The following is a 23074-nucleotide window of genomic DNA, read 5'->3' on the forward strand; positions in this document are numbered from 1 at the left end:
GTGTTGTAAGACCCTGTCAGTTGTTTATCCGAAGACTCTGGCATTTGGTATCCCACCAATGAATGGAGAAAGTTCTGTTGTCCCACGCCATCCCAGCATTCAGTGCAGTTCACTTTTGGACTTTATTCTTAAGGGTGTGCAGTGGTCATCCTGTATGCTAACTTGCAATCCTCTAATGGATGACTCTGAGCATTTTATACTAGGTTGCTATTTGGCTGCTTGAGTGAGCTGTTAAGATTTTTTTGCTCATTTTGAAATTAAGTTGTTTTCTTATTGTTAGTTTTAAGAATTCTTTGTAATTTTAGATAACAATTCCTTTGTCAGGTGTTTTGCAAAGACTTTCCTCCCAATGAGTGTTTGTCTTTTCTTCCTTTTAGTAGCATCTCTTACAGAACAGATGTTCTAAATGTTAGTGGATATCAGCTCACATGTTCTTTCTTTCACAGATTCTGCTTTTAGTGTTCTTTCCATTTTGCTTAATTTTTATGTTTGGGTGTATGCATGTGCATGCGTACATTTGTTGTAGCATTCATGTACAGGTCAGAGGACAACTTGGGAAAGTCAATTTTCTCTATCATGTGGATTCCAAGGATCAAATTTATGTCCTCAGGCTTGGTGAGCACCCTTACCTGTCAAGCCATCTTGCTGGTCCTGGAGTTGTATCTAAAAGGTCCTCATATATCCAGGGTCACCTATATTTTTCTCCTGCTTTTCCTTCTAGAGGTTGTGTGGCTATGTGCTCTATGTTTACATCAATGATCCTGGACTGGGATATCTCATTGGTGGAGCACTTCCCTAACATGCACAAGGAGTGGAGGTCCCGGGTTCAATCCTTAGTGCTCCAAGAAGGCAGCAGAGAAAAGAATATGTCTTGAAGGGGGGGAGGTATGAGTTTGTGGATAGCTTGTTGCTCCAGCACCATTTGTGAAATGACTGTTCTTCGTTAGACTGTCTTTGCCACCATACTGAAGCTCAGCTGACTGCTCCTGAGCTGTAAGATCTGCTAAAACATTCCTTAATTTATCTTTCTCCATTAGATCCAAGAATGGAGCAGTATCTTTTGAGTAACACTCATATGTCCAAGAAAAAGAAAGTTTGGTGAGGTTCACCCTATCAGAATCCTGAGATATGCACCAGCTCTTTACACATAGCCACACTTGCTCTACTTTATAGATAAATGAAGGATTTTCAAGGGTGATTTTGACTATTCCCCTTTTTTTATGCACAGACTTTGGTCATATATCATGACTCTTGTGTACACAAGAGCACCCCCCTTCCTGCCTTTTTCTGTGGGCCCTTAGACACTCAACATTTCTGTAGTCTCTTATCAGACTACTAGTAAGTGAGCTACTAAAAACATGAAGAGTTTGCTGTAGTCCCGTGGTAGTGTGCCTTTGGAGATTACTGCCATGCCCAGTAGTAGAGTTGTCAAGCTACAGCCACAGTGTTCAAAACAAGTCAAAAGTAAGCTGGAAGTATGAGGCATGTTGGTCATTTCAAATTTTCTGGTAGTCACATTTTCAAAATTAGCATAAGATGAACTTAAATTTTATAATAATTTTATTGTATCCAAAACAGTATCATTTCAACATGCAGGGGATATAGAGGTGTGGCTCAGTTGGGAGCCTGCTTGCCTAACTAACATGCAAGGAGTCCTGAGTTCCATTTAGCACTCCATAAAATCAGGCATGATGGCAAATGCCTGTAATCCCATGTGATGCCAGCTTTGGGAGGTAGAAATGGGAGGATCATTCTTGATGACATAGGGAATTTCAGACCAGTATAAGCTACATGAGACCCTGTCTTTAAGAAAGAATAAACAAAAACTATCACCATTATAAAACTTTTATATAGCCGGGCGTTGGTGGTGCACGCCTTTAATTCCAGCACTGGGGAGGCAGAGGCAGGTGGATCTCAGTGAGTTCGAGACCAGCCTGATCTACAAGAGCTAGTTCCAGGACAACCTCCAAAGCCACAGAGAAACCCTGTCTCAAAAAAAAAAAAAAAAAAAAAAAAAACACCTTTTATATATAAAATACACACTTATAAATCTTGTGGTTATAAATCTTTAATATCTGGTGTTCATTTGCAGTTTAAAGTAGACTCTACTCGGACTGGCCATTTGAGAAACGTATAATTGCCACTTGTAGCTTATAATTGGATAGTGCCAAATATACCAAGCTGTGGTCTAGTCAAGTGGCACAGACCACCATCCTAAGGTAGATGTGCTTCCCTCTACTCAATGTCAGCTATCTACAGCCCTTTACAAGAGTAGGTGGTTTTATATAGTCAAGAGTTTATCTCATTAAGCATCAAACATCATCATTTTTCACAGATGCTCAGAAACATATTAACATCTTTGTATTTTCTCTTTGTCAGAGTGCAGTATAGTAGTTAAAAGTGCAGAGTACAGAGCCATAGCCTTGGTTTTTAATCTGGTGTTACTGGAGCAGGGTGTTCTTGAATGTGTTACTTAGATTCCAAGCAGTATAGTGTTCTTGTGTGTGAAATGTGGTACACACTATAACAGATTATTGCAAAACAAAACAGAAGATGAGAAAATCCATGGTAAATGTGTTTCTGTTGCTACTACTCACCATTATCATAGCCACCTATACCTACAAATTTCTAACAGTCATTCAACACAGGAGTATGTTTTAGTGTTCCCTTATTACTGTGATACTCTAATATCTCATAAATGAGTCGCAGTGTGTAGGCAGTTTGGACTTTTCTTGATGTTTCCTGCTAGCTTTGCTGTTTGGTGTCTTTGGCACATTCTTTATCTGTGTCTTCTCACACTGAGTGCACACCTCTATCTACTCTTCTCCCCTTTCTAGGTTACCACTTCCACTTTATGTCCTCAGAGTCATCTTTAAGAACCATTTGCTTAAATATATTATTAGCTTAAGTAGCCCTTCCCCTTTTGCACTACCAGCTGCACTCCTATGCATGTTAAGGCTTCCCATTTTAAACTGGCAACAATAATTTATGTGTTCCTACTATTCTATAGTCAGGTATGCCTTTCTGCCTTCTGTGGTGATATACTCTTTATGATTTATTAAATCTTGCCTGAGGATTCAGAAAGCAAAGTCAGCCACAAGCTATAGAAGCCAGGCTTTAATCCCAGCAGCCAGAAGCTAGGTGGTGGTGATACACACCTTTAATCCTAGAACTCAGAATTAAGAGATAGATGGATCTCTGTGAGTCCAAGGCTACCCAGATCTACACAAGAGTGAATCAGTCTAAAAGAGAATTGTAGCTCACACCTTTAATCCCAACAATTAGGGAAGTATGTAAGACAGAAGCAAGGTCTCAGCATGAGGCATTCATTCTCCAGCCACACTGAGGAGAGGCAGCAGTTTGAGACTTGGTGAAGAGCTCCTGCGTGGATCAGCCCTTTCAATCTGAGCTAAAGGTGAGAGCTAGTGGCCAGGTGCTTTGCTTTCCTGATATTAAGCTTGAAACTTGAACCCTAGTATCAGTCTCTGGGTCATGTATTTATTAGTATACAGTTGTCTTCTCTTGATACCCTGTTTGATCTCCAGGGCCCTCCCTGTGCATCACCTATGCATCTCTACTCCTCACCTTTGGCAGCCACTGATATTTAAAGATTTTACCCTCCATTCCTTCAGCAAATATTTTTGTCCTAGGCCCTAGATATTAAGGAAGGATAAAATGGAGAACAAGAGAAATGCCATCACTTCACTTAAAAATTTACAATGTGTTGGGTAGAAGAAATTATCAAGTGTAATAGCACTTTGTATCTGGCTCATTTCACTTATCATTTGTATTCATCCATGCATTTCACCAACATTCATTGTTTGCTATGTCTCAGACATTCTGCTGCTTTGCAAGTGCTGAGTGCAGTAGACATGGTCTCTCATGAATTCAACAGTCTCATAAAGGAAGTAGGCAATAACTTAAAATTTTTCAGATAATGAAGCCGAGTGCTTTGAAGGAAAGGACAAATTCATGAGTGCCTAGCCTGAAGTCAGGAAGAGATTCCCGGGAATGGGCAGCAGAAGGCCTTGGGTTGGGAGAGGCCTGCAGATGGAATAGTGTGGCAGCAGACCTAAGGCCGGAGGAAGCCATGGGCTAGTCTGCCTGGAACACAAAGGTTTGAAGAAGAGAATGAATGAGACTAAGAGAAGTGGACAGAGTCTGGAGGGGAAAACTCCCAGAATGTGGAGGTGAAGTACATCTGGGAGAGAAAGTGCCCAAGCTAATTTGGTTGCCTTATGTGTCGTCTTGCCCTGTGCAGAGAGGAAGCCTTGGAAGAGTCTTGTCTTATGGCTTTCACAGGGGCAGGGTGGTGTGAGTGTAGTGTTCTGCCTGGTAATTTGATGGTCCTTTGTTATTCGTTTGCTGGAGTTCAGAGGAGAGAGACAAACTGGCAGTGTGAATCTGGGAGACCTCCATGTAGAGATGTTCATTGAAACCTCCAGCATGGGTTAGTGAAAAGAAAAAAGCCTTGAAAGTGGCCAATGAAGAGCTGTGTTGATACAGAGGGGTCTCAGAAAACCAAGACCTTCAGAAGTGGGGCAAATGGAGAGCTCAGCTTGGGAGATAAAGACTGAGCTTACTCAGGGACCATCCAAGAGAAGCAAGAGCAGCAGCACGGGGGTGAGCTGGAGTCTGCACTTTCACATCTGGACAGATGGTTCAACCCTGCCATGCAAGGGAGGCCTTCTCTAGGTGTCTGATAGGGCAAGCTTCTGCCTTATCACAGACCTTTACTCACCAGAAAGACAGGGTTTCTCTCTGGAGCCTTGGCTGTCCTGGAACTCACTCTGTAGACCAGGCTGACCTTGAACTCACAGAGATTCACCTGTCACTGCCTCTTGAGTGCTGGGATTATAGGTGTGAGCCAACACTGCCCAGCCCCTTTTTTCCTTATAAAACCTCCCTTAGACTACCACCACTCCTCCCCATGCTCTGTTTCAAATTCATTTCCTCTTTTTCCTTAAACTGTTGTGTGTACATGTGTTCTTTGTTGTTGTTGTTTTTGTTTGTTTGTTTTGGCTTTTTTGTTTTTTGTTTTTGTTATTTTTTGTTTTGGTTTGGTTTTGGTTTTTCGAGACAGGATTTCTCTGTATTGCTATGGAGGTTGTCCTGGAACTCACTCTATAGACCAGGCTGGCCTTGAACTCATAGAGATCCACCAGCCTCTGCTTCCTGGGTGCTGGGATTAAAGATGTGCACCACCACCACCTGGCTATGAGGCTCTTCTTCTGAGTAGCATCATGACCAGATGCTGTAGTCACTCAAAGCAGAGACTGCCACCCCTCCCTGCCTCCCTGCCCTCCCTCAGACATTGCATACTGTCCTCACCATCCCAGACCCTGTGCTGGACACTGGGGTACAAGTTACCATAATCTGTGTTTCAAGGTTCAGGCTTATGGTTTAGATAGATACCAAATCATACATGCTCACTTTGGTATCATGGAAACTTTGAATACAGTGAGCATCCAGAGAGTCCTAGGGACATGGGAATAATAAGCCTTTTGAGTTCTGTCTGGAGCTCTGTGTTGCTCTGGAGTGGAGGAAGTCAGGGAATCCTTGCCAGAAAACATGAGGCTTGAGCTAAATCTTAGTGACCTTACCATCTAAAAGCATGGCACCTCCAGGCTGATAGTCCACACAGTGGTCAGACTGATATGTCATCTGGTGCAGGTGTGGCTAAGCCCCAGGTATGTGCTCTGGAATAGAAGGCAGGAAGGAGCTGAGCTTGGAAGGCAGCAGAGCACAGTGAAAGGTGTAGAAGGCAGGTTCTTTTGCTTTTATTTTAAAGGTGGGGAAAGGTATTAAGCAGGTGACAATACCACATTTATGTTTCTGAAACATCCTGCTGGTAGTGAGATTGAAAGAATGTCTACAGGAAGAGTTTATGAAAGGTTATGGGTTTGTGAAGGTCAGAATCCTGCCAATTCTGTACATTTGTTTGGAAGATTGTCTAATTTAGGATAGTACACAGGGCTTTCCAGAAATGATAGAATTAGCAAATAAGAATGTTAATACAATTATTATAAACTTATTCAAGACAACAGAGCTCTGTACAGGAACATGATGAAAATGGAGTAAGGTATGAAAACACTAAGGTCCTTGAGTTTGAAGACTACTACAGAAGCTCCCCTGAGAGGGCAGCAGATAGCAGCTACAAAGGCCTAGCTTCTAATGAGCAGCCAGCAGGTGTTTTCTCTCTAGAACTGCTGTTGTGGGGAAATAGAGCCACTCCTGTATGAGGTTGCTGTGCTTTGAATCTTAGATAGTCACCAGTTTTGACCATTTGCTTTATGTAGAATGTGGATAAATAGAAACCTTGACAGTCTTAATTTTTTCCTTCTGACTTGAGAGATCAACCTCCGGGCTACAACCGTGTCAGTATCCTCCACTTTCCCCTTACTAATGCCCAGCAGACTCTTAATATTGATCTGCCACCACAGTAAACACCAGGGCCCTGATATGGAGAGTTCTGGATATTTCAGAATAGTATGTTCTTTTCTTTTTCGTTTAAAGCAAAACAGAACAGTAAGCCTTTGCCTGTGGTCATCACACTTTAAAAGGATTTTTTTCCCTGCATTTCCAAAAGATGGGTACATTTTTATGAGTATGTAAATTGAACATGCCAGATAAAATCTGGTAAAAATTTGAAATGCTTCCTGGAATGCTCCTAAAGTTTTTATGTATGAATTAAATGCTATCTATATATAGGCTGCCTACTGCTGTTACTTCATAAAAGCCACACCAGCCTTTGAACACTATGAATATTGGTCAACTAAGTGAAATACATTTTCCCAATGAAAAAAATTTACATCAGTTGTTGATACATAGACAAATGAAACCAAATTGCTATATTCACTGAAAGTTTGGTTCCAGGTCTCCATCCCTTCTGCCTCAAGGCTCTTTCTGACCACAGGATCCATTTTACTGCTTCTCAAAGTTCAAACCCCCATCTTCTTACAGTGTGGTTGTCTCTCCTTCCAGGCCTACCTATTGCTAAAACTAAGCCTCTTATTTTCCCTCTTCCTGCTTGTTAGTCTAGATTATTGTGTTCTTGGGTCCAGTCAGACAGGAATTTAGGGCTTCCCTGCCTCATTGTAATCAGAAGACAAAGACTTGTCAAAGAAATCTTGGCAAAATGAGACATTTTGCAATGAATATAGTCATTTAATCTTTGTAAGACCCTTGTGCAACAGATAGGATTATTTTCTTTGTAATTCTACAGTTTCATAGTGCAGTGGGCACTCTGACCTGTGGCTATGCTGAGAAATAAGTTACCCAGGATAGTGAACCACACCTCTCAGTCAGCACTGAGGCCACAGGACTTGGAGGACTGGGAGTTCAAGGTTGGGAAGTTAGTCCATCTCAGAAAATGAGGGCAGGACATTGGGAAAATATAGAAAATAGAAAGAAACCCCCCATGTGACAAATGTTTCCATAGCCTTTGAAAACCCTTTATACAGATATTTATAGTCTTTTGAGAACACAACTAAATTTTTTATATAGCTGCAATCTTTACTCATTTCTTTTTATCCATCAATAAATGGGATGCCAGTACTCATATCTTGAAGGACTGTTGAGGTACCTCCCCAAGCAATTCATGGAGACACATCCCCCCTTGTTAGTACCCCTGGTAGTACATACCCCCTTTCCTTTGAAAAGCCATGCATGGTTGCACATCCTTCACCCTTTGAGAAGCCATTTGTGGTGGCACATCCTCCCCCTTTGAGAAGCCAAGCATGCTTGCACTGTCAGCATTGGTGGCAGAGGCAGGAGAGTTGGGAGCTTAAAGCCCGCTTGGGCTGCATGAGAGCTGTGTGAAAAGCAGCCCCCCTTTCACCTTGACCACCTTGCTTACTGCTTTCTCCCTTGTCTGAAGCTGCAGTGTCTGATGTGTGATGCCCAGGGTGCCCCATGTGCCTCCCTTCTTCTGTTAACATGAACCTCATTTCTATTATCTTTTACTTTTGTTCAGAGTGATTCCATCTACATATTCATGTACTCATCCATTTAACAAATATTTGTTAAGTACCATCTAAGTGCCAGCCATTTTACTCTTCAGTAAGCATGAAGAGGCTTAGAAGAGCCCATGCTTGTTGGGAGAGTAGATGCATAAATAGGAAAAGTTGCTGTGTGACCATAGTGTGCAGAAATAGTGACCAAGAAAGCTAGACTGACTTGAATCTGTCAGAGATGCAAGTGATTATAGAGAAATCAGGAAAACCTTTTTTACATAAGATGGAGCTCAGAGGGATTTGTTTAGTGGTTTAAGTTACACTAAGGCCAGATGTCATTCATCCAGAATGGAGCTGTCGAAAGGGGCCCTTATTTCCCTGTGTAGAAAGCTCCAGCATTGGGATTTGTAGAATTTGTTGACAGGGGCTAGAGCTGCTTTTCCCCCCCTCCCATTTTAAACTGCCACCAATTTCTGATTTGATCAGTAAGTTGAAGAACAAAGGCATCTGAGGAGGCCTCAGTTCTCTAGACTAGCTCTGTCTGTGACCTGGTTCATCAGGAGCTTGTTTCTCCTCTTCTCTGTCTCCATTCCTCTGCTGTAGATATGAGAAACAAGACCAAAAATTAAGTCATGGTTCTTTCTCTTGAGACACCAAATGGGCATGGATCCCAAAACACCTTGAGATGTCTTAACATAGCATAGCTTTGGCCAGAGAATTAGTGGGATCAAGGAATTCTTGGCTGCCTAGATTTGAATGTCAGCTCTGTCATTTGTGTGTCATCTAATGCTGAACAAGCCACTTAACCCCAGTAAGCCTCAGTTTCTTAATGTATACAATGACTGACTTCACTGAGTTGATGTGCAAATTCAGTGGATGGGTTCAGGTCTGTTTGCCAGTGTGGTACACAGTACCCAGTGCACACAGCCAATGACATTGTCTCATCCTAGGAGCACTTAATGTGGAGTCCTAGGCAGTTTCACAAGTGAAAACACAGCAGTCACTTCTGTTACAGGATGATTGCTTTGTAGAGGCACAAGAGAACCAGCGGGTCTGTGTGTGGAATGTTTTAGTCACCATCTCCTTGGATTTTTCAGTTGATTTTTCTGTTTGCTGATGACCTCACTCCTCTTGTACAGTACAAGAGGAGTCCTTCTTAGGACAGAGCACTGCACAAAGTACTGTAAATACTGTACAAATGCCTTTGAATGAGTTACTTGGCAGTTTGTATTTCAGAATTGGTGAGTTAAACCCTTTGGTTTCCTCTCAGACCTGAGCTTGTTGTAGTATTTGTTAAATTTGTTTTTTCAGGGGAATCAGGAGTATCCCATGATAATCAAAGCAGGATTCTTCTATCAATATTGGGCTTCTGCTTTGATCAGTAGGCTGTTTGCCCTTGAACCTCTGTGGTGCAGGGGAATCTCAGACATTTCTCAGATTAATTTACATGGCAGTAAATAATCAGTGCTATCCATTACATAACCCATCCAAATCTGCCCTATTCATACAACCCTAGAGGCACAGACCTGCCTGCCTGGAATGAGCTACCATGATCACAGCTACCCTGTTGCTCTGCTGTGCATCCGTAACTGAAGGACTGACAGAGCTCTTAGAGCTGGTCCCCATCTGACCTTACCATAGTTACCTCACACTTATATTCTACTTCTGTGTATGCTAGGCTTTGCATACACCACTGAATCTAATCCTGAATTAGGACATCATGGCCTCATTATGGGTGTGGAAATTGAAAGCCAAGGTGAAGCTTATTCAGAAATCACATAGCCCAAAAACCATGGAGCTGAAACTTGAACTTGGGTCTCTGATTGCAAAGCTCTGAGTTGGTGTTCTCCCAGGGCATTTTCCTCTTCTAAAGAGCATCTGTTTCTGCACTTACTTTGTGGTTAAGTTGACAGCTTGCTGTAAAGAACCAGAAGTTTCCACACTCAGACAAGAATTTTATATTTCTTACCAACATTGCAAACACATGAAATGTAAAGTGACAAACATGGCCAGATTACTTTGTTATCAATCCATTCAGCAGATTTATAGTTTCCATTAATTTTCATCTGTCCCTTTTACTTGTTTTATATAATAAATACTTCTCAGCCTTGACAGACACACTGAGTGTAGATCACCTGAAGTAGACTCTCTCAATAAGCAGGGTTGCAGCTAAAGATTGTGAATTAACTGGGAAAATTGCAAATCAGGTAGTCAGTGCAATAATTCCTTGTCACATCCAATCAATAAACTTTGTAAATCAACTCATTTAATTCAAAAAATGATCTATATAGATCAAGGAACCAATTAAACAATTAGCATACACTTTGCAATTAATTAATTAAAGCATCAATCACATAATTAAAATTCCAAATTTTAGCTGCAGAATTTAGAATTTTACTCCTTTCTGAACAAGTAGATTATGCTTCTGAAGCCAGCCTGCATAAGTGCTAGCAGGTTTCCGATTTCCCAGACTACTCTGGAGCATATTGTCTTAAAATATTTACACTGATTTCAGCATTTGTTTATTTACTTATTTAATTTGCATATTCTCAAGGTCTCATGCATCCCAGGCTAGCTATATGGCCAAAGATAACCTTGAACTTGTGATCCTCCTGCCTCTACCTTCTGAGTGCTGGGATTTATACAGTGCTAGGGATTGAAACCAGAACTTTATGCATGCTAGACAAGCGCTACCAACTACATCCCAGCCCTGATTTCAGCTTTTAAATCTGAAAATTAGTGTAGTGACATGTCATTATGAACAAATTGCCTTTTTGTTTTCCCGCTGGGGAATGGATATTTGTTGATTCTAAAAGGGCAAGACTAGAATGAATCTGAAAGTCATGGCTAGACATGATAGAGAACTAGAAGTGGTCAGAAGGACTGGGTGTGAGTGTCAGGATAAATAAGGCCATTTGCTGTATTCAACTAAGTCTCTGTGGTGTTTAGAATCAGATCCTACCTAAAGAGTTAGTTACTTTTTAGGGAAGGAGAGCTGTGTGGCTGGTCTTGGTTACCAGGCTTACTTGTGCATCGAAGCGTATCCCCCCCCACCCCTGCCCAGTTCTTTTTCCTTTGTTTGTGACTGTGTCCTCATAGGTATTGTAGTGTTTCCTTTCCCCTCCTGTATTATGAGCTTCTGTTTTTTGTTTATACTTTTGTTTGATTTGGTTTTTCTTTTTTTAGACAGGGTTTCTCTGTGTAAGTCTGGGTGTTCTGGAACTCACTCTGTAGACCTGACTGGCCTTGAACTCACAGAGATCCACCTGCCTCTGCCTCCAGAGTGCTGGGATTAAAGGTGTGTACCACCACCACCCAGCTATATAAGGCTGACATTAAATCTCATTTTTCATCTCAAGGATTGAATTCTAGGTCTTTAACATGTGTGGAGTTTATGTTGTGAGGACACCTGATACATTACCAAGTGGTTTCTCCATATCAATGAATTGCTAATTAGGGGTTCTCAGTGTGTCCCAGGCTGAGGATAGAAAGCAGCAGGGTCAGTATGCTGGCTGGGCTCTGTGCCGTCTGGTCTGCATGTACTTTCCTATAATACTCATTTGCCTTTATGGTTTTTCTTTCAGTGACAACGTCAGTGCCTACTGCCTGCATATTGCTGAGGATGATGGGGAGGTAGACACAGATTTCCCACCGCTGGATTCCAATGAGCCCATTCATAAGTTTGGCTTCAGTACTTTGGCCCTGGTTGAAAAGTATTCATCTCCTGGTCTGACATCCAAAGAATCACTCTTTGTTCGAATGTGAGTACTGCCTGTTATTTTCCTCACCCTGACCTTCTAGCATTTTGCATCTGATACTGGTTTTGTTCATCAGGTGAATTATATGTGGTACCTAGAGCACCTGCTCACATGACTACTCTCAGAATGATTTGGGAACATGTGCATTGCTGTTTCATGCTTCTGCACCTAGGCCATGCACAGCCAGTAGCAGACTTCGAGGTAGATCTGGGAACAGCATATCTACAGATGGCCTCTGGGAGCAGTGGCAACAAGGAGCCTGGGAAGCAGCATTTGTGTTTGCCTCTTTCTAGTCAAGGAAATGAAAATGCATGCTTTTCATTTTTCTGTTGTGACTTAAAAAAAAAAAAAAAAAAAACTTTTCTGTCCAACTGGTTCAAATCCAATTTGATTTTTCATCAGTTTCCTTTCATTAGACTGTGCTTAGCCTTTTCTGTGCCTTTGTCTGTCTGGTGAAGCCTAAAAAACACCCTCTCAGAAAAGTGTATGTACATACATAAAATAAAATTCATTGGAATATATCTCCTCCATTGAAAGTCAACAGATCATTAAACAGATCTGTGATGTAGTGGTACATCTAGCTTTTCTAATAGATTACCTAATCATCGCTCTTAAAGCCTGTTGATTGAGAGCAGTGATGAGTCTTAAGTGCTGTTTCAGGCCTCTGTACCATTGTAGCAAACAGTACTGTTAGCTAAGATGATCATGATCAGCACCCACATGGCTCACCTGGCTGTGATGTGTTGCCTCCACTTTCCATGCAAGGAAATGCTAAGTACTGCAGGGGAGATGAAGATTTGTTTTTTGTTCATTTGAGTCCACTGAGCTGCTGAGTTCCAGTAGCTGAGGGTGATCCCACACACTCAGGTGTCAGTCTAACCTAAGAGTTTTTAACCTAGGCCTCTGCTGTCCCTCTCCTGGCCATCTCCTGGGATTAATAGTGATCCCTTTGGCACCCCCTGCTGTTTAGAACCTGCAAATTCGTGTTCCTAATGAGGGATTGCCTTAAAGAACTTCATCCTGTCCTTTAAAACAGATTCTTTTGTTTGAGACTTAGGAAAATGGGACAGTGTAGCATAAGCTATGTGAGTATTCTGGGTCTTTCTCCTCTCGAGCAAGAACAAACAGTGGGCATCTAGGATGAGCTGAAAGCAGCCTCTCCAGCTTTCCCAATCTCACCTATTCTCAAGTCAGGTTTGAGCTATCCCCCACATTTTCATTTTTGCAGTACAAAAACAGCAGCTTTATAGAATACTTACTCTAATTTTAAATTACACAGTTTTTAAAATAATTAAGAAATTGTCTGGTGATTCCACCTTCCTAATGAAACTGGACATGTGGACCCATTGCTAAGTTTGCTACTGCTCCATTTCTCTGCCTCCCTTTCCCCTATTCAGTCAGTGTTGTATAGACCGAAAGACCTAATGGAAGTAACTTTCAATGAACATGGGCAGGTAGGGGCATTGATGCCTTCTTAGGAACAGACATCCTCAGAGATAGACAAGACCATCTGCTTCCTGAAGACTGAGAAGGGAACAGTATAAATAAGCATCTATGCCCTTGGTCCAGTGGAGGACTTTGTGGAGAAGGTACAGGTGAATCTTCAAGTCTGTACCTGCACTTTGAGTATCAGGAAGCCCTAAGTTGTCTTCTAGCCTTAGAGACTCTCAATCCCATACCCTACAAAGACTCCAGAAGCCCACCCTTTCTGCATCCCAACCAGACACATAGGCTTTGAACCTTAGCAAACCCAGGTTCAAGTCTCACTGGCAACTTGCTATGTGATTGTGGCAACTTTATTTTGTTATGCCTTAATTTCTCACCTATCAAATCTAGACAACAGGAATATTCTTAAACATAAGTCATAAATTTTCGTAAACTTAGGCTCATTGTTAAGCCTCACTGTTTGCCCAGATTAGTTTTACTATAGTGCCACTTGAATGCTTACAAATATAAAACTTTGGCTATAAAATTGTATAATGTTTTAACTATAAATTCCTTATCTTATACAACCTAAAACATGGCATTAAATACAAGTAAATGGTAGCATTAATAAAATATAAATTTAAAAATCTTGATGCTAGTGTTTTGCTAAAAATAAGTTGATTCTGGCCGGGCATTGGTGGTGCATGCCTTTCATGCCTTTAATCCCAGCACTCGGGAGACAGAGGCAGGCGGATCTCTGGGAGTTCGAGGCCAGTCTGGTCTCCAGAGCAAGTGCCAGGATAGGCTCCAAAGCTACACAGAGAAACCCTGTCTCAAAAAACCAAAATAAATAAATAAATAAATAAATAAATAAATAAATAAATAAATAAATAAAAATTTTTAAGAAAAGTTGATTCTGGGTTTAGTGAGAGTTAAATGTCTTACTTGTCAACTTGAGTCTTGATTTTCATTTTCATGGAAATGTGATTGCCATATTATTTTCCTTTAAAGAATGAATGGTACTTTTAATTACCAGCACATTAAATTAATTAAATTTAATGATTTATAATGTATCCCCCAAATGTAAACCTTCTCTACTAGAAAATTGTTGTGTGCATTTGTCCCATTATACTTGCTAGCATGACTAATTCCTATTGTTCTGCCCAGGACTTTCTAGTTACAAAACTCAAAGTCCTAGACCTAGAGCAAAGCCCTCTCTTCTGTCACCTTCCTTCCATCCTCAGTAAAGCGGGACAGGTGTGGTTCCTGCTTTGGCTGACTGATCTACATAAAGGTGGGCCCTCCTGGTACCTGAGCACACATGCTTCTGACACCAAAGAGCATACATTTTACAGAGATAGCCTCCCCAGTAAAGCACCATGTGTGCTCTGAGTTCTCACACCATCTTTCTGTTTAGCAAACTTTGCATCTACTTACAGTGATGAATTTGACCTTTACTAATCCATTAGTGATGTTAAATAGCTCTAGCTGCCAGCACACGCAGCCCCCACATTTCCCCTTATCCCAGAGTTAGCAGACCTCCTGTGAAGGCCATATAGTAAATGTTTTAGGCCTGTGTGTCATACGGTTTCTGTAGCAACACTCCATTATAGTGTGAAGGTTGCCATAGGCGATGCAGAGGTAGGAGGGATGGCTGGGTTTGTTTGTCAGCTTCTGGTTCTTTCTAACAGGCTGATTTCCTTTCAAGTCTGCCCAGAGAGGGCAAGCTGGGTGGGGTGAGGGGCATGGAACCAGAATTGGTAGCGATCTAAAATATGCATACATGTTTATAGAATGTGTGTGTTTATACATTAATTTTTCTTTTAGTTCAATCACATATAGTTCTCCATATAAATGTATATGGTTTTTGTATGTGTATATGATTTTCATTGAGCTAAAATAAAATACTTAAGTTCTGAAGCTCAGCCTATAAATTTAATAGTTGTGAGTCCTGGAAATAGAAGCTATAGACCTCAGAAAATGATACTGTGCAGATTAATACCAGGGGAAGGGGGATTTAAATTTAATTTCCTTCCATCCTATCCTGCAAAGATTATGAATTATTAGATTTTATAATTATTTACATTCTATTTTTATTATTTTCTGCCCTCATCTGACAGAAGTGAAAAAAGTAACCCTGCTTCAGTAAGCCTTTGGTTGACAATAGTAAAATAGCCTTCATTTATTAGAAGGAAAAAAAAACCTAAATGAATCTCTACTAGAAAAATGTTCTGTGGAAATGAATTTGAAGTTGGATGACTTCTATATACCTTGTAAGTGAAGCCAGGGCCTATCCAGCCCCCCAAATCCCATAGGCCTCAGGAAACCCCAGGACATAGAACTACTCTTTGAGGGAGACTTGATTTGAAGAAAAAAAAAAAAAAAAAATACACACACCAATTTGAAAATTAGGAACTCCTAACAGAAACAGCCTGCTTCCCAAGCCCATTGGTGGATCAATTTCTAAACTAGCTGCTGATTCTAACTGACCTTACAGAGTGAGTGTGTGCTGCCTAAGCTGCTTACTCTAACTACTTTGAAAGTAAGCAGTAAAGATGGGTGGACCTATCAGAACTGTGGGAAGAAGGGAGAGTGCGGACGGGAATCACACGAGAGGCTGTGACTAAAATCCCAGCCCTAGGATGGTTTTTGACTGATGTCCAAAGCCAGATGAAAAGCTGGGTCTCAGATGTTGCCCAGCATCTGGAGAAGTGCTCCTTGCTAGCAGTGACCAAACCAGGACCCAGTGATCCTCTAGAGATGTAGTGGTGCAATAAAGGGACCTACCTCATCTGTCTACTTATACCCTCTTCCAGCACAGTGTTCACATAGAAATGGAATTGAGTTCACAAATGGCAACTACAAAGCAGACCTTGCTATGGAGTGAGGAAGGAGGGTTCTGGGGGAACAAACATCTAAACTAATAAAACAGACAGAACCCAGGACAGATCTCTGTCAGTCAGAGCACTTACACTACCTTCCTTTGTGTTTTCCTTACAATGTTTAATACAATAAATGGACATAAGATTGCAAGTTAATAGAGTCTAGCTACATTTCTGCTGTGTGGATGAAGAGCCACCAGGTAGAAGGTGGGAAGCTGAACTGCCTTGAACAGCCAACATGGCCCAGAGGGCTCCCCAAAGCTGCCTAGGCTTCACTTGGCTCTGCTCAAAGGGAATGGTGAGCTGCTTTTATAAGAGGCATACCGAGGTTCACTGCTCTTTCTTATGTGAGGACTTTTAAAAGCCTGTAGTTTTTAACTTACCTTTTTGATGATATCTCCAAAATATACACCAAATGACTGGTCCTTAATCAAAAATGGCAGCATTAGCTTATCCTGGTCTTCAGTGGCATTGCCTTGTGTTCTGTAAAATGGAAAGAGCAAGAAAGAGAGACAAGAAGGCAAACATAAATTTTTTTATGTATTTGACTTCTGCCTTTATTCCTATAAGCAGCTCCTTTGTAAAATCTTTAAGCCGAGGGTCAGAGCAAGATCACACAGTTTGGGAAGGGCCAGTGCTAATATGGAATACAAAATAAAAACAAGGTGCGTGTTCTCTGTAATCAGGCCTGGAAATCTGGGTATGAATTACCCATACCAACTGCATGTTGTTACTTTCCATTCTATTCTATGAGCAAACATTTTCATTGTCCAGATTGTCCTCATATATGGAAATGGAACATTTGCAGCCTGCTTAATTTTGTATTTATAAATCTCACTTGATTTCCTTTTTGGCAAAAGCTATTGTTCTCGAGGAAAGAAAAGATTTTTCTTTGTCTCTGTTTAAAGTGACAGAAATACTGGAACAAGTAATAAAGATAGAAAGAATTAATTACATACTTCTAAGAATTTAAAGGTCAGACGAACTTGTAAGCATTCTTTGCTTACTGGAATGTCTGTCTGCAGAAAGTGTGCCAGGGCATGCTTTATTTGTACAATAAAAGCACACATTTTTAGATAGCTATCAATTTACTTCAATATCTAAAAAATATACCAGATTGCTGCTGTAGTTACTGTATCTCCTGAAAGTTTGAGACTCACATTTCTGAGTTAATGCAGTTTGTTTCGTGTTGCAGCCCCTTGGCTATATTCAGTTCCTGTGTCTCATTTTGATTTCCTCTGCTCTCCCTCAGCTTACGTTGGAGTCTGTCAGTTACTGCTATGTACATGTCAGGCTAGTGACTCGTAATGTTTATTAATACAGTGTCAGTCTTGCTACTGAAACAGCCGTGATGCTTCAGAAGGTTGCAGTGGAACGAAGTGTTTGATTTCCAGATCCTGTCTGCACTGCATAGTGAATACATTCTCACATGTTATGCAGTTCACTGACCTGACAGTTATAGAACCCCGCCTGGGACCCCATTTCAGCAGGACATATTTGAACAGAAACAGTTTGCAAAACTTTACACACTTAAACTCCTGCCAAGGCAAACTGTTAGCCACTTGAGTTTGTTATAAATACCCAGTGGCAGTGGTTGGAAGTAGCCCACAGTGTGTTTTATATTCTGAACGGAATGGTGAATGTCTTTGCGGTTATATAGAGTAGTAAATAATTGAGTTTGATTAGGGAGAGGGACCTCATTATCCCCACCTGTGCCCAGCTGGAAGGGGAGGGTCGAAATGAAGCCATTAGCTGTCTCTCTTACTGGCATCTCAAAGAGCTCAAATACATCTGTGTCTTATTTTCTTTTCTGGCACAATCAGTCGAGCAAGCTAAGCAGGCATGACCAGATTTGGCAAGTCCCAAGGACTCTGGCAAAGATACACAAGGAGAAGGCTGAGGGCAGTCATTTTGGCTTCTCACTGCCCATTAGTCTAGCAAGTTATGTTTTTGGAAAATGTCTGTTTTGAAAAAAAGTACTTTGTCCAATGTCAAACATTGCATGCTTGTACATTGTGCTTTGATCTTTCACACTAGCGTCAACTCCCTATGTGGATAAAGGGATGCCCCAGGGACTGACTTTAAAGCAGGCATGCTGCAAGTATTGTAAGGCTTTTCTCTTGCTCATATATTTTCATTTTCTACCTTGGATACTGGGGAATGAACACATGGAAGGGGACCAGAGCAGGTGACAACCAGAGGAATGCATCTCCATTGCTGTTGTGAACTGGTCAGGATGTTTCCCAGGGTCACTTTAGAAAGGATCTGAGAGCCAGCATATTTGTAAACCTTTCCCACAGGTCAGCCATTGGTTCCCATCTGGGACATGTATTGCTCTCTGGAAGTCTCCTGCCCTGAGTCCTTCACTCAGCTCCCACTAAGCAGTAAAAGAATAAAAAACAAACAAACAACACAGGCTTCAGAGTCTAGGAGGTGTACAGTCAATCTAGGGTTAAATTGTGGCTCCTGCAGGACTTGTTGCTAACTATATAACTTATTAACTTAATGTGTATCTCCAGGCGGGTGTCTTAACTTGTCAGCTTCCTGTTATAAAGTGGGACCAATAATAGCACCTGCCCTTCTGCAGGGAATGGATTATGGAAACAAGTAAATGCTCAGAAATGCTGTTCTTGTTATACATCACTCCTTTGTTTGGCTGTTTTGAGACAAGATCTCACTGTGCAGCCCAGGTTGGCTTGAAACTTGAAGATCCTTAGCCCCCAAGTGCTGAGTGACAGGTGTATGCTACCATGCCTAAACATTATATATCACTTTTAATAAAGACCAGCCGATGGCTAATATGTTATTGCTTATTAAGTATTATTTGACAGATGCTATTACAAACACTTTCAAGTCCAAGAATTATTATCATCCCATTTTGCCTGTGAGGAAATGAAGCCAGAGTAGCTATATGGTTTACTCAATAAAGGCAAAGCTTGACTTTAAACCAGCTGTTGTATTCTACAGTGGGGTGTGCTGCTGTCTCAGTGTTCTTGCTCCTTCTCCCTGGCATGTATGACGCTAAGACATCTCTCCTGTGGAAGCTTCCCTGACTCCTGGGTGTGGCTCATTTGGTGTTCTGTGTCCCATGTCTATACAGAGAGCAGCCATGTATGGCCTGCTTTGGCCTTCCCTCCCACAGACTGTATACATATGTTTGAGACCATTTTGTTGACCTCTTGGCCCGAAATAGGATGAGTGTGAGTTCTGCCTCAGAAGACTTACCTGATGCCACCAGCCTTGTTTCTAGAAAATGGTATGTGTGCTCTTTTAGGATTGAATGCATTCATACAGGTCTAATATTGGTCATGTAGTAAGTGTTCTGTAAACAGTAGTTGCTGCTGTTATTTTGAGGATTGTTAAGTGGTAAACAATGTCTATTTTACAAGTGTAAGAACTCTTTAATTCTCACCTAATTTCCCTGAAGTGTGACTATGATTTTCTATTGCCTGACATCGTGCCCCCCAAAACCACTGGAATAAGCTGCTGCTGAGTTTTGCTCTGACAAAGGAAAGCTTTGAACACTGAGTCCAGAATGCTGTCCTTCAGGGAGGTTTTGATGCCTGGTTCAATGACTACTTACTGACAGTGCCCCTAAATGCTGCCACCAAGCAGCTAATCACATAATTTGATGCCCCTGTGCTGCTATAGGTGTTGAAATCCTTTCTATCCATCCATCCTCCCAGTAAACAGTCTTTGTAGGAGCCAGAGCAGAGAGGGGCTGTATGAGGCCTCTTCTTTTGGGGTGATGATTTGGGTCAAGGCAGACACAGAGAGCCAGCATTAGGAAAACCTCTGCCTGTTTGCCACCCTCAGTGCCAGGTGCGTAGCATGCGTTGTATATTTTACCCTTTTAAAATTCTGAAGTAAAGGGATCTCATCTCAGGGGGAAACTGAAGTGCTCATATATCACTGCTTTTTGCTCACAGGGCGTTTCACTTCCGGCCTGGGTGCGTTCCTTCTGAATGAACTGCCTTCTTGATTGGTTTTCTGCCCTGTCTGTGTATAGAGTTTGCTTTTGGATGAGGACCTGTATCGTGTTTCCTGTGTGTCTCTGTAACCTTTGGTTTACCACTTAGAAAAGCACTCATTGTCCAGGACTAACGATAGTCTCAGAATACTGTAGTAAATCTGAAGCAGTCACATAAGTTTATAAACCCAGCACTTGAGAGGCTGAAGTAGGAAGGCCTCAAGTTCAATGCCAGTCTGGGCTACATTGCCAGAATATGTCTCATGCTCTCCCCCCTCCCCCAGTAGCCTCTTTGGTGACTGTGTGGCTTTTCACAGGCACAGAACTGAGCTCCTTGAGTGAGTAATCTCTTTTTAAATGTCCGTGCGTTCTTCAGTGCTTAGCGGACTTGACAGGACCCAGCTTTGAATTGACTGAAACACTCCTGGCAGCATTTAGTCAGCTCTCTGATGTGGAGTTTCATCTTGTACCTACACAGGCAGCCCGCAGAGGTGCAGGAGGGCAGCTGTCTCTGCTCGGTGTCCTGGGATGCCCTGTCCTGAGCCCAGATGCTGAATCTGTGTGGGACCTACTTGTCCATCCTGGCTAGCTACCCCACAGAAGCCCCAGTCCAGGGGAAGGTAGGCAGGGCTGGCAACATGCTTTGCCCATGAGTCCATTGTCTTCTCAGCCTCAAACTCAATGCCCTCTGTGGAATAAGAGCAGTTTTAAAAGATATATTGCAAGAGGTATTTTAGAAAGCCCATTTAAAAAAAAAAAAAAAAAAAAAAAAAGCACTGAATGTAAAGAAATGAGGCATAAAACCCAAAGTGTTTGGAAGTCAAGTTGAAAACTGTGGTAGCAGATCTCCATTTCTGTTTATTAAATGGGAGCCCAACTTAATAGTCGTGCCTAGCTGGGTGCTGAGACCACTTGCTCCTGCACTCTACCTTCAGAATGCTGTGTGTGTGTCACTCAGAACCCCCTAGGGCTGCACACCCAAGTAAGAGCCAAGCTTTGTATTTGTCTGGAAGTAAAGAGGTGGACTGAGAACCTACTAGAAGGAAACTGACTAGATGAGGTTGAGTGTGGTCCTTGGGGCAGAACCACCTTATCCTTTTAATGTGCTCGCTTTTACAGAAATGGATCCCAAGTAAGAGAGCATGCTCGTGGATGCACATTCCAAGTGCTGCTTTACCTCTTTTCTTCACTGTTGTTTTCATTTTCCTCCTGTGAACCTTGCTACCCTGGCTTCAGCTTGGAGGCTGTAAAGGAAGATGGAGAGCCGAGTTACCTCAGAATGATCACTATCGTTAACATTCACGGGTGGTTCACTTATCATTCCTGACTGCACAGACATGGCAGCCGCGCGGAAGCGTCCGCAGGTGTAGCATGGTGATACATATTACATTGTGCCACAATGGATTTATGTATTCTGTAACAAAAGAAAAGTGTAATGAAAAAATACAGAAGGTAATCCTTTATTCCTCTGCCACACAATTTATCAGTAGGGCCTGTGGATGGGAAGTGCCAGGGATTTCCTCTGCTTGCTTTAACCTTGGCACCCAGGTATGTTTTGGTAAAATGACAGAAAAATACAGACGGGGAGTGGGGAGGTTTCCTCTGCTTCAATACTTCTAAAAGGACACTTTGAATTTATGGAAGTTAGCCCAGATATCAAACTGCCTAGTAAGCTTTTCACTCTGCCCTTTGCCGAAAAGTTGAGTACTGCCTTGGAATGGTGCTGTCATCTGGCCGCACAACAGGAGCCAGTGCACAGTTTATAAACAGGCAAACTCTACCATTGTTCAGGTTGCTCCCAGGTGGATGAGAGTTTGTGAGGCCTGGGCCAGTACTAGTTTGCAAATCCCCAAGAACTTGTGTTTCCTTTTGGCCCAACTCATCCATCGCCCAACATACTGTCACAGATGGAGGACATACTGACTTCTGAGGAGAAAGCCGGGGAAGGCAGATCTGAGTGTGCTTGATTGGCATTTGTTCCAAATACACATTGGCCTAGTGCCAGAGCAAACACCCGCAAGTTTTTAAATGCACAAGGCTCTTTATATATCAGCATTCTTGCCAAAGTATCACTTACAGCATCTCTCCCAAAATAGTTTTTTTTTTTTAAGAGCTATTTCTTATTTTGCTTTGATCAGTAAAATAAACTTTTAAAGATTGTTCTGGGACGGGGTCCAGCTTCTGAGGTAAAGAATGGCTAGGGCGCAGGCATGATTCAGTAACAGAGTGCTGAGTAAAATTAGCTTGACAGTTCTCAGGCCTGCTGTTCAAAAGTAAGAACTTCACCAAGTTAAAAAATGGATGGTTCTGCTGGCCGGAGCAGCATCAGCTTTTTGCTTTTTAACAAATGCAACATCAAGGATTAAAGAGCACACTATATGGAGACAAGCACTGTTGAGAGGTCTCTCTGGGTTAGGGAAACAAATTGGGTTCTTGGTTTTGAGATCAGCCACCTGGATGGGTCTAACCTGGGCTTCAGGCCATGTCCCTGCCTGATCTACCATTGGAAAGGCGGCTTTCTCAGGCTTGGTTTTCTTTCAGGTTTCTTGTCAGTATCAAGCTCTACCATGTTTTTTGGCCATGTTCCCCTTTGAAATTCTTATGGGGAAATGGGAATATGACCAAACTCCTTGTAGCAATTCTCATGTTCTGCAATTGGAAACCTGGGTCCCATTTTTTTCACGAGCTGCTTAGAATTAATCTGTTTTGCTCCAGTGCCCAAATGTAAGGGGTAGTATTTATTATACTTGCCACTGTAATTAACAATCTTTGTGAAGGTACATCTCACGTAGGTGATGGTATACTGGGTTTTTGTTGTTGTTGCTTCTTTGTTTTCTTAGCATCCTTATTGTTTTGTTTCTTTGCTGGTTTTTTTTTTTTTCCCTTTTTCAATCTAGATGAACCTTCTCCAATCTAATTTGACTAGAAGCTTGCAGGTAGTTTTAGCATTTTGTCTTATTTTTGCTTAAACTAATATTTAGTTTGATTTTTCTAGGGCTGAACAAATAAACCATTTATAGTGATGTATACACAGATTGTATATTAAAAGCTGTATGGGCCAGGCATGGTGGGGCACACCTTTAA

General features: G+C 41.7%; 1 protein-coding gene across 7 annotated transcripts in view; it reads left to right on the plus strand.

Annotated features, from left to right (window-relative positions):
* Positions 1–23074, plus strand: part of Mapkap1 (MAPK associated protein 1) — a 218143-nt gene that overhangs the window by 102346 nt on the left and 92723 nt on the right. For all 7 annotated transcript variants that reach the window (XM_027423729.2, XM_027423728.2, XM_027423732.2 and 4 more), the window contains one exon: positions 11540–11716. In XM_027423729.2, coding sequence (XP_027279530.1) covers positions 11540–11716 — 177 coding nt within the window. The remainder of the gene's footprint in view (positions 1–11539; positions 11717–23074) is intronic.

This window comes from Cricetulus griseus, chromosome 6 (assembly GCF_003668045.3).
Source record: "Cricetulus griseus strain 17A/GY chromosome 6, alternate assembly CriGri-PICRH-1.0, whole genome shotgun sequence".
Classification (NCBI taxonomy): Eukaryota; Metazoa; Chordata; class Mammalia; order Rodentia; family Cricetidae; genus Cricetulus; species Cricetulus griseus.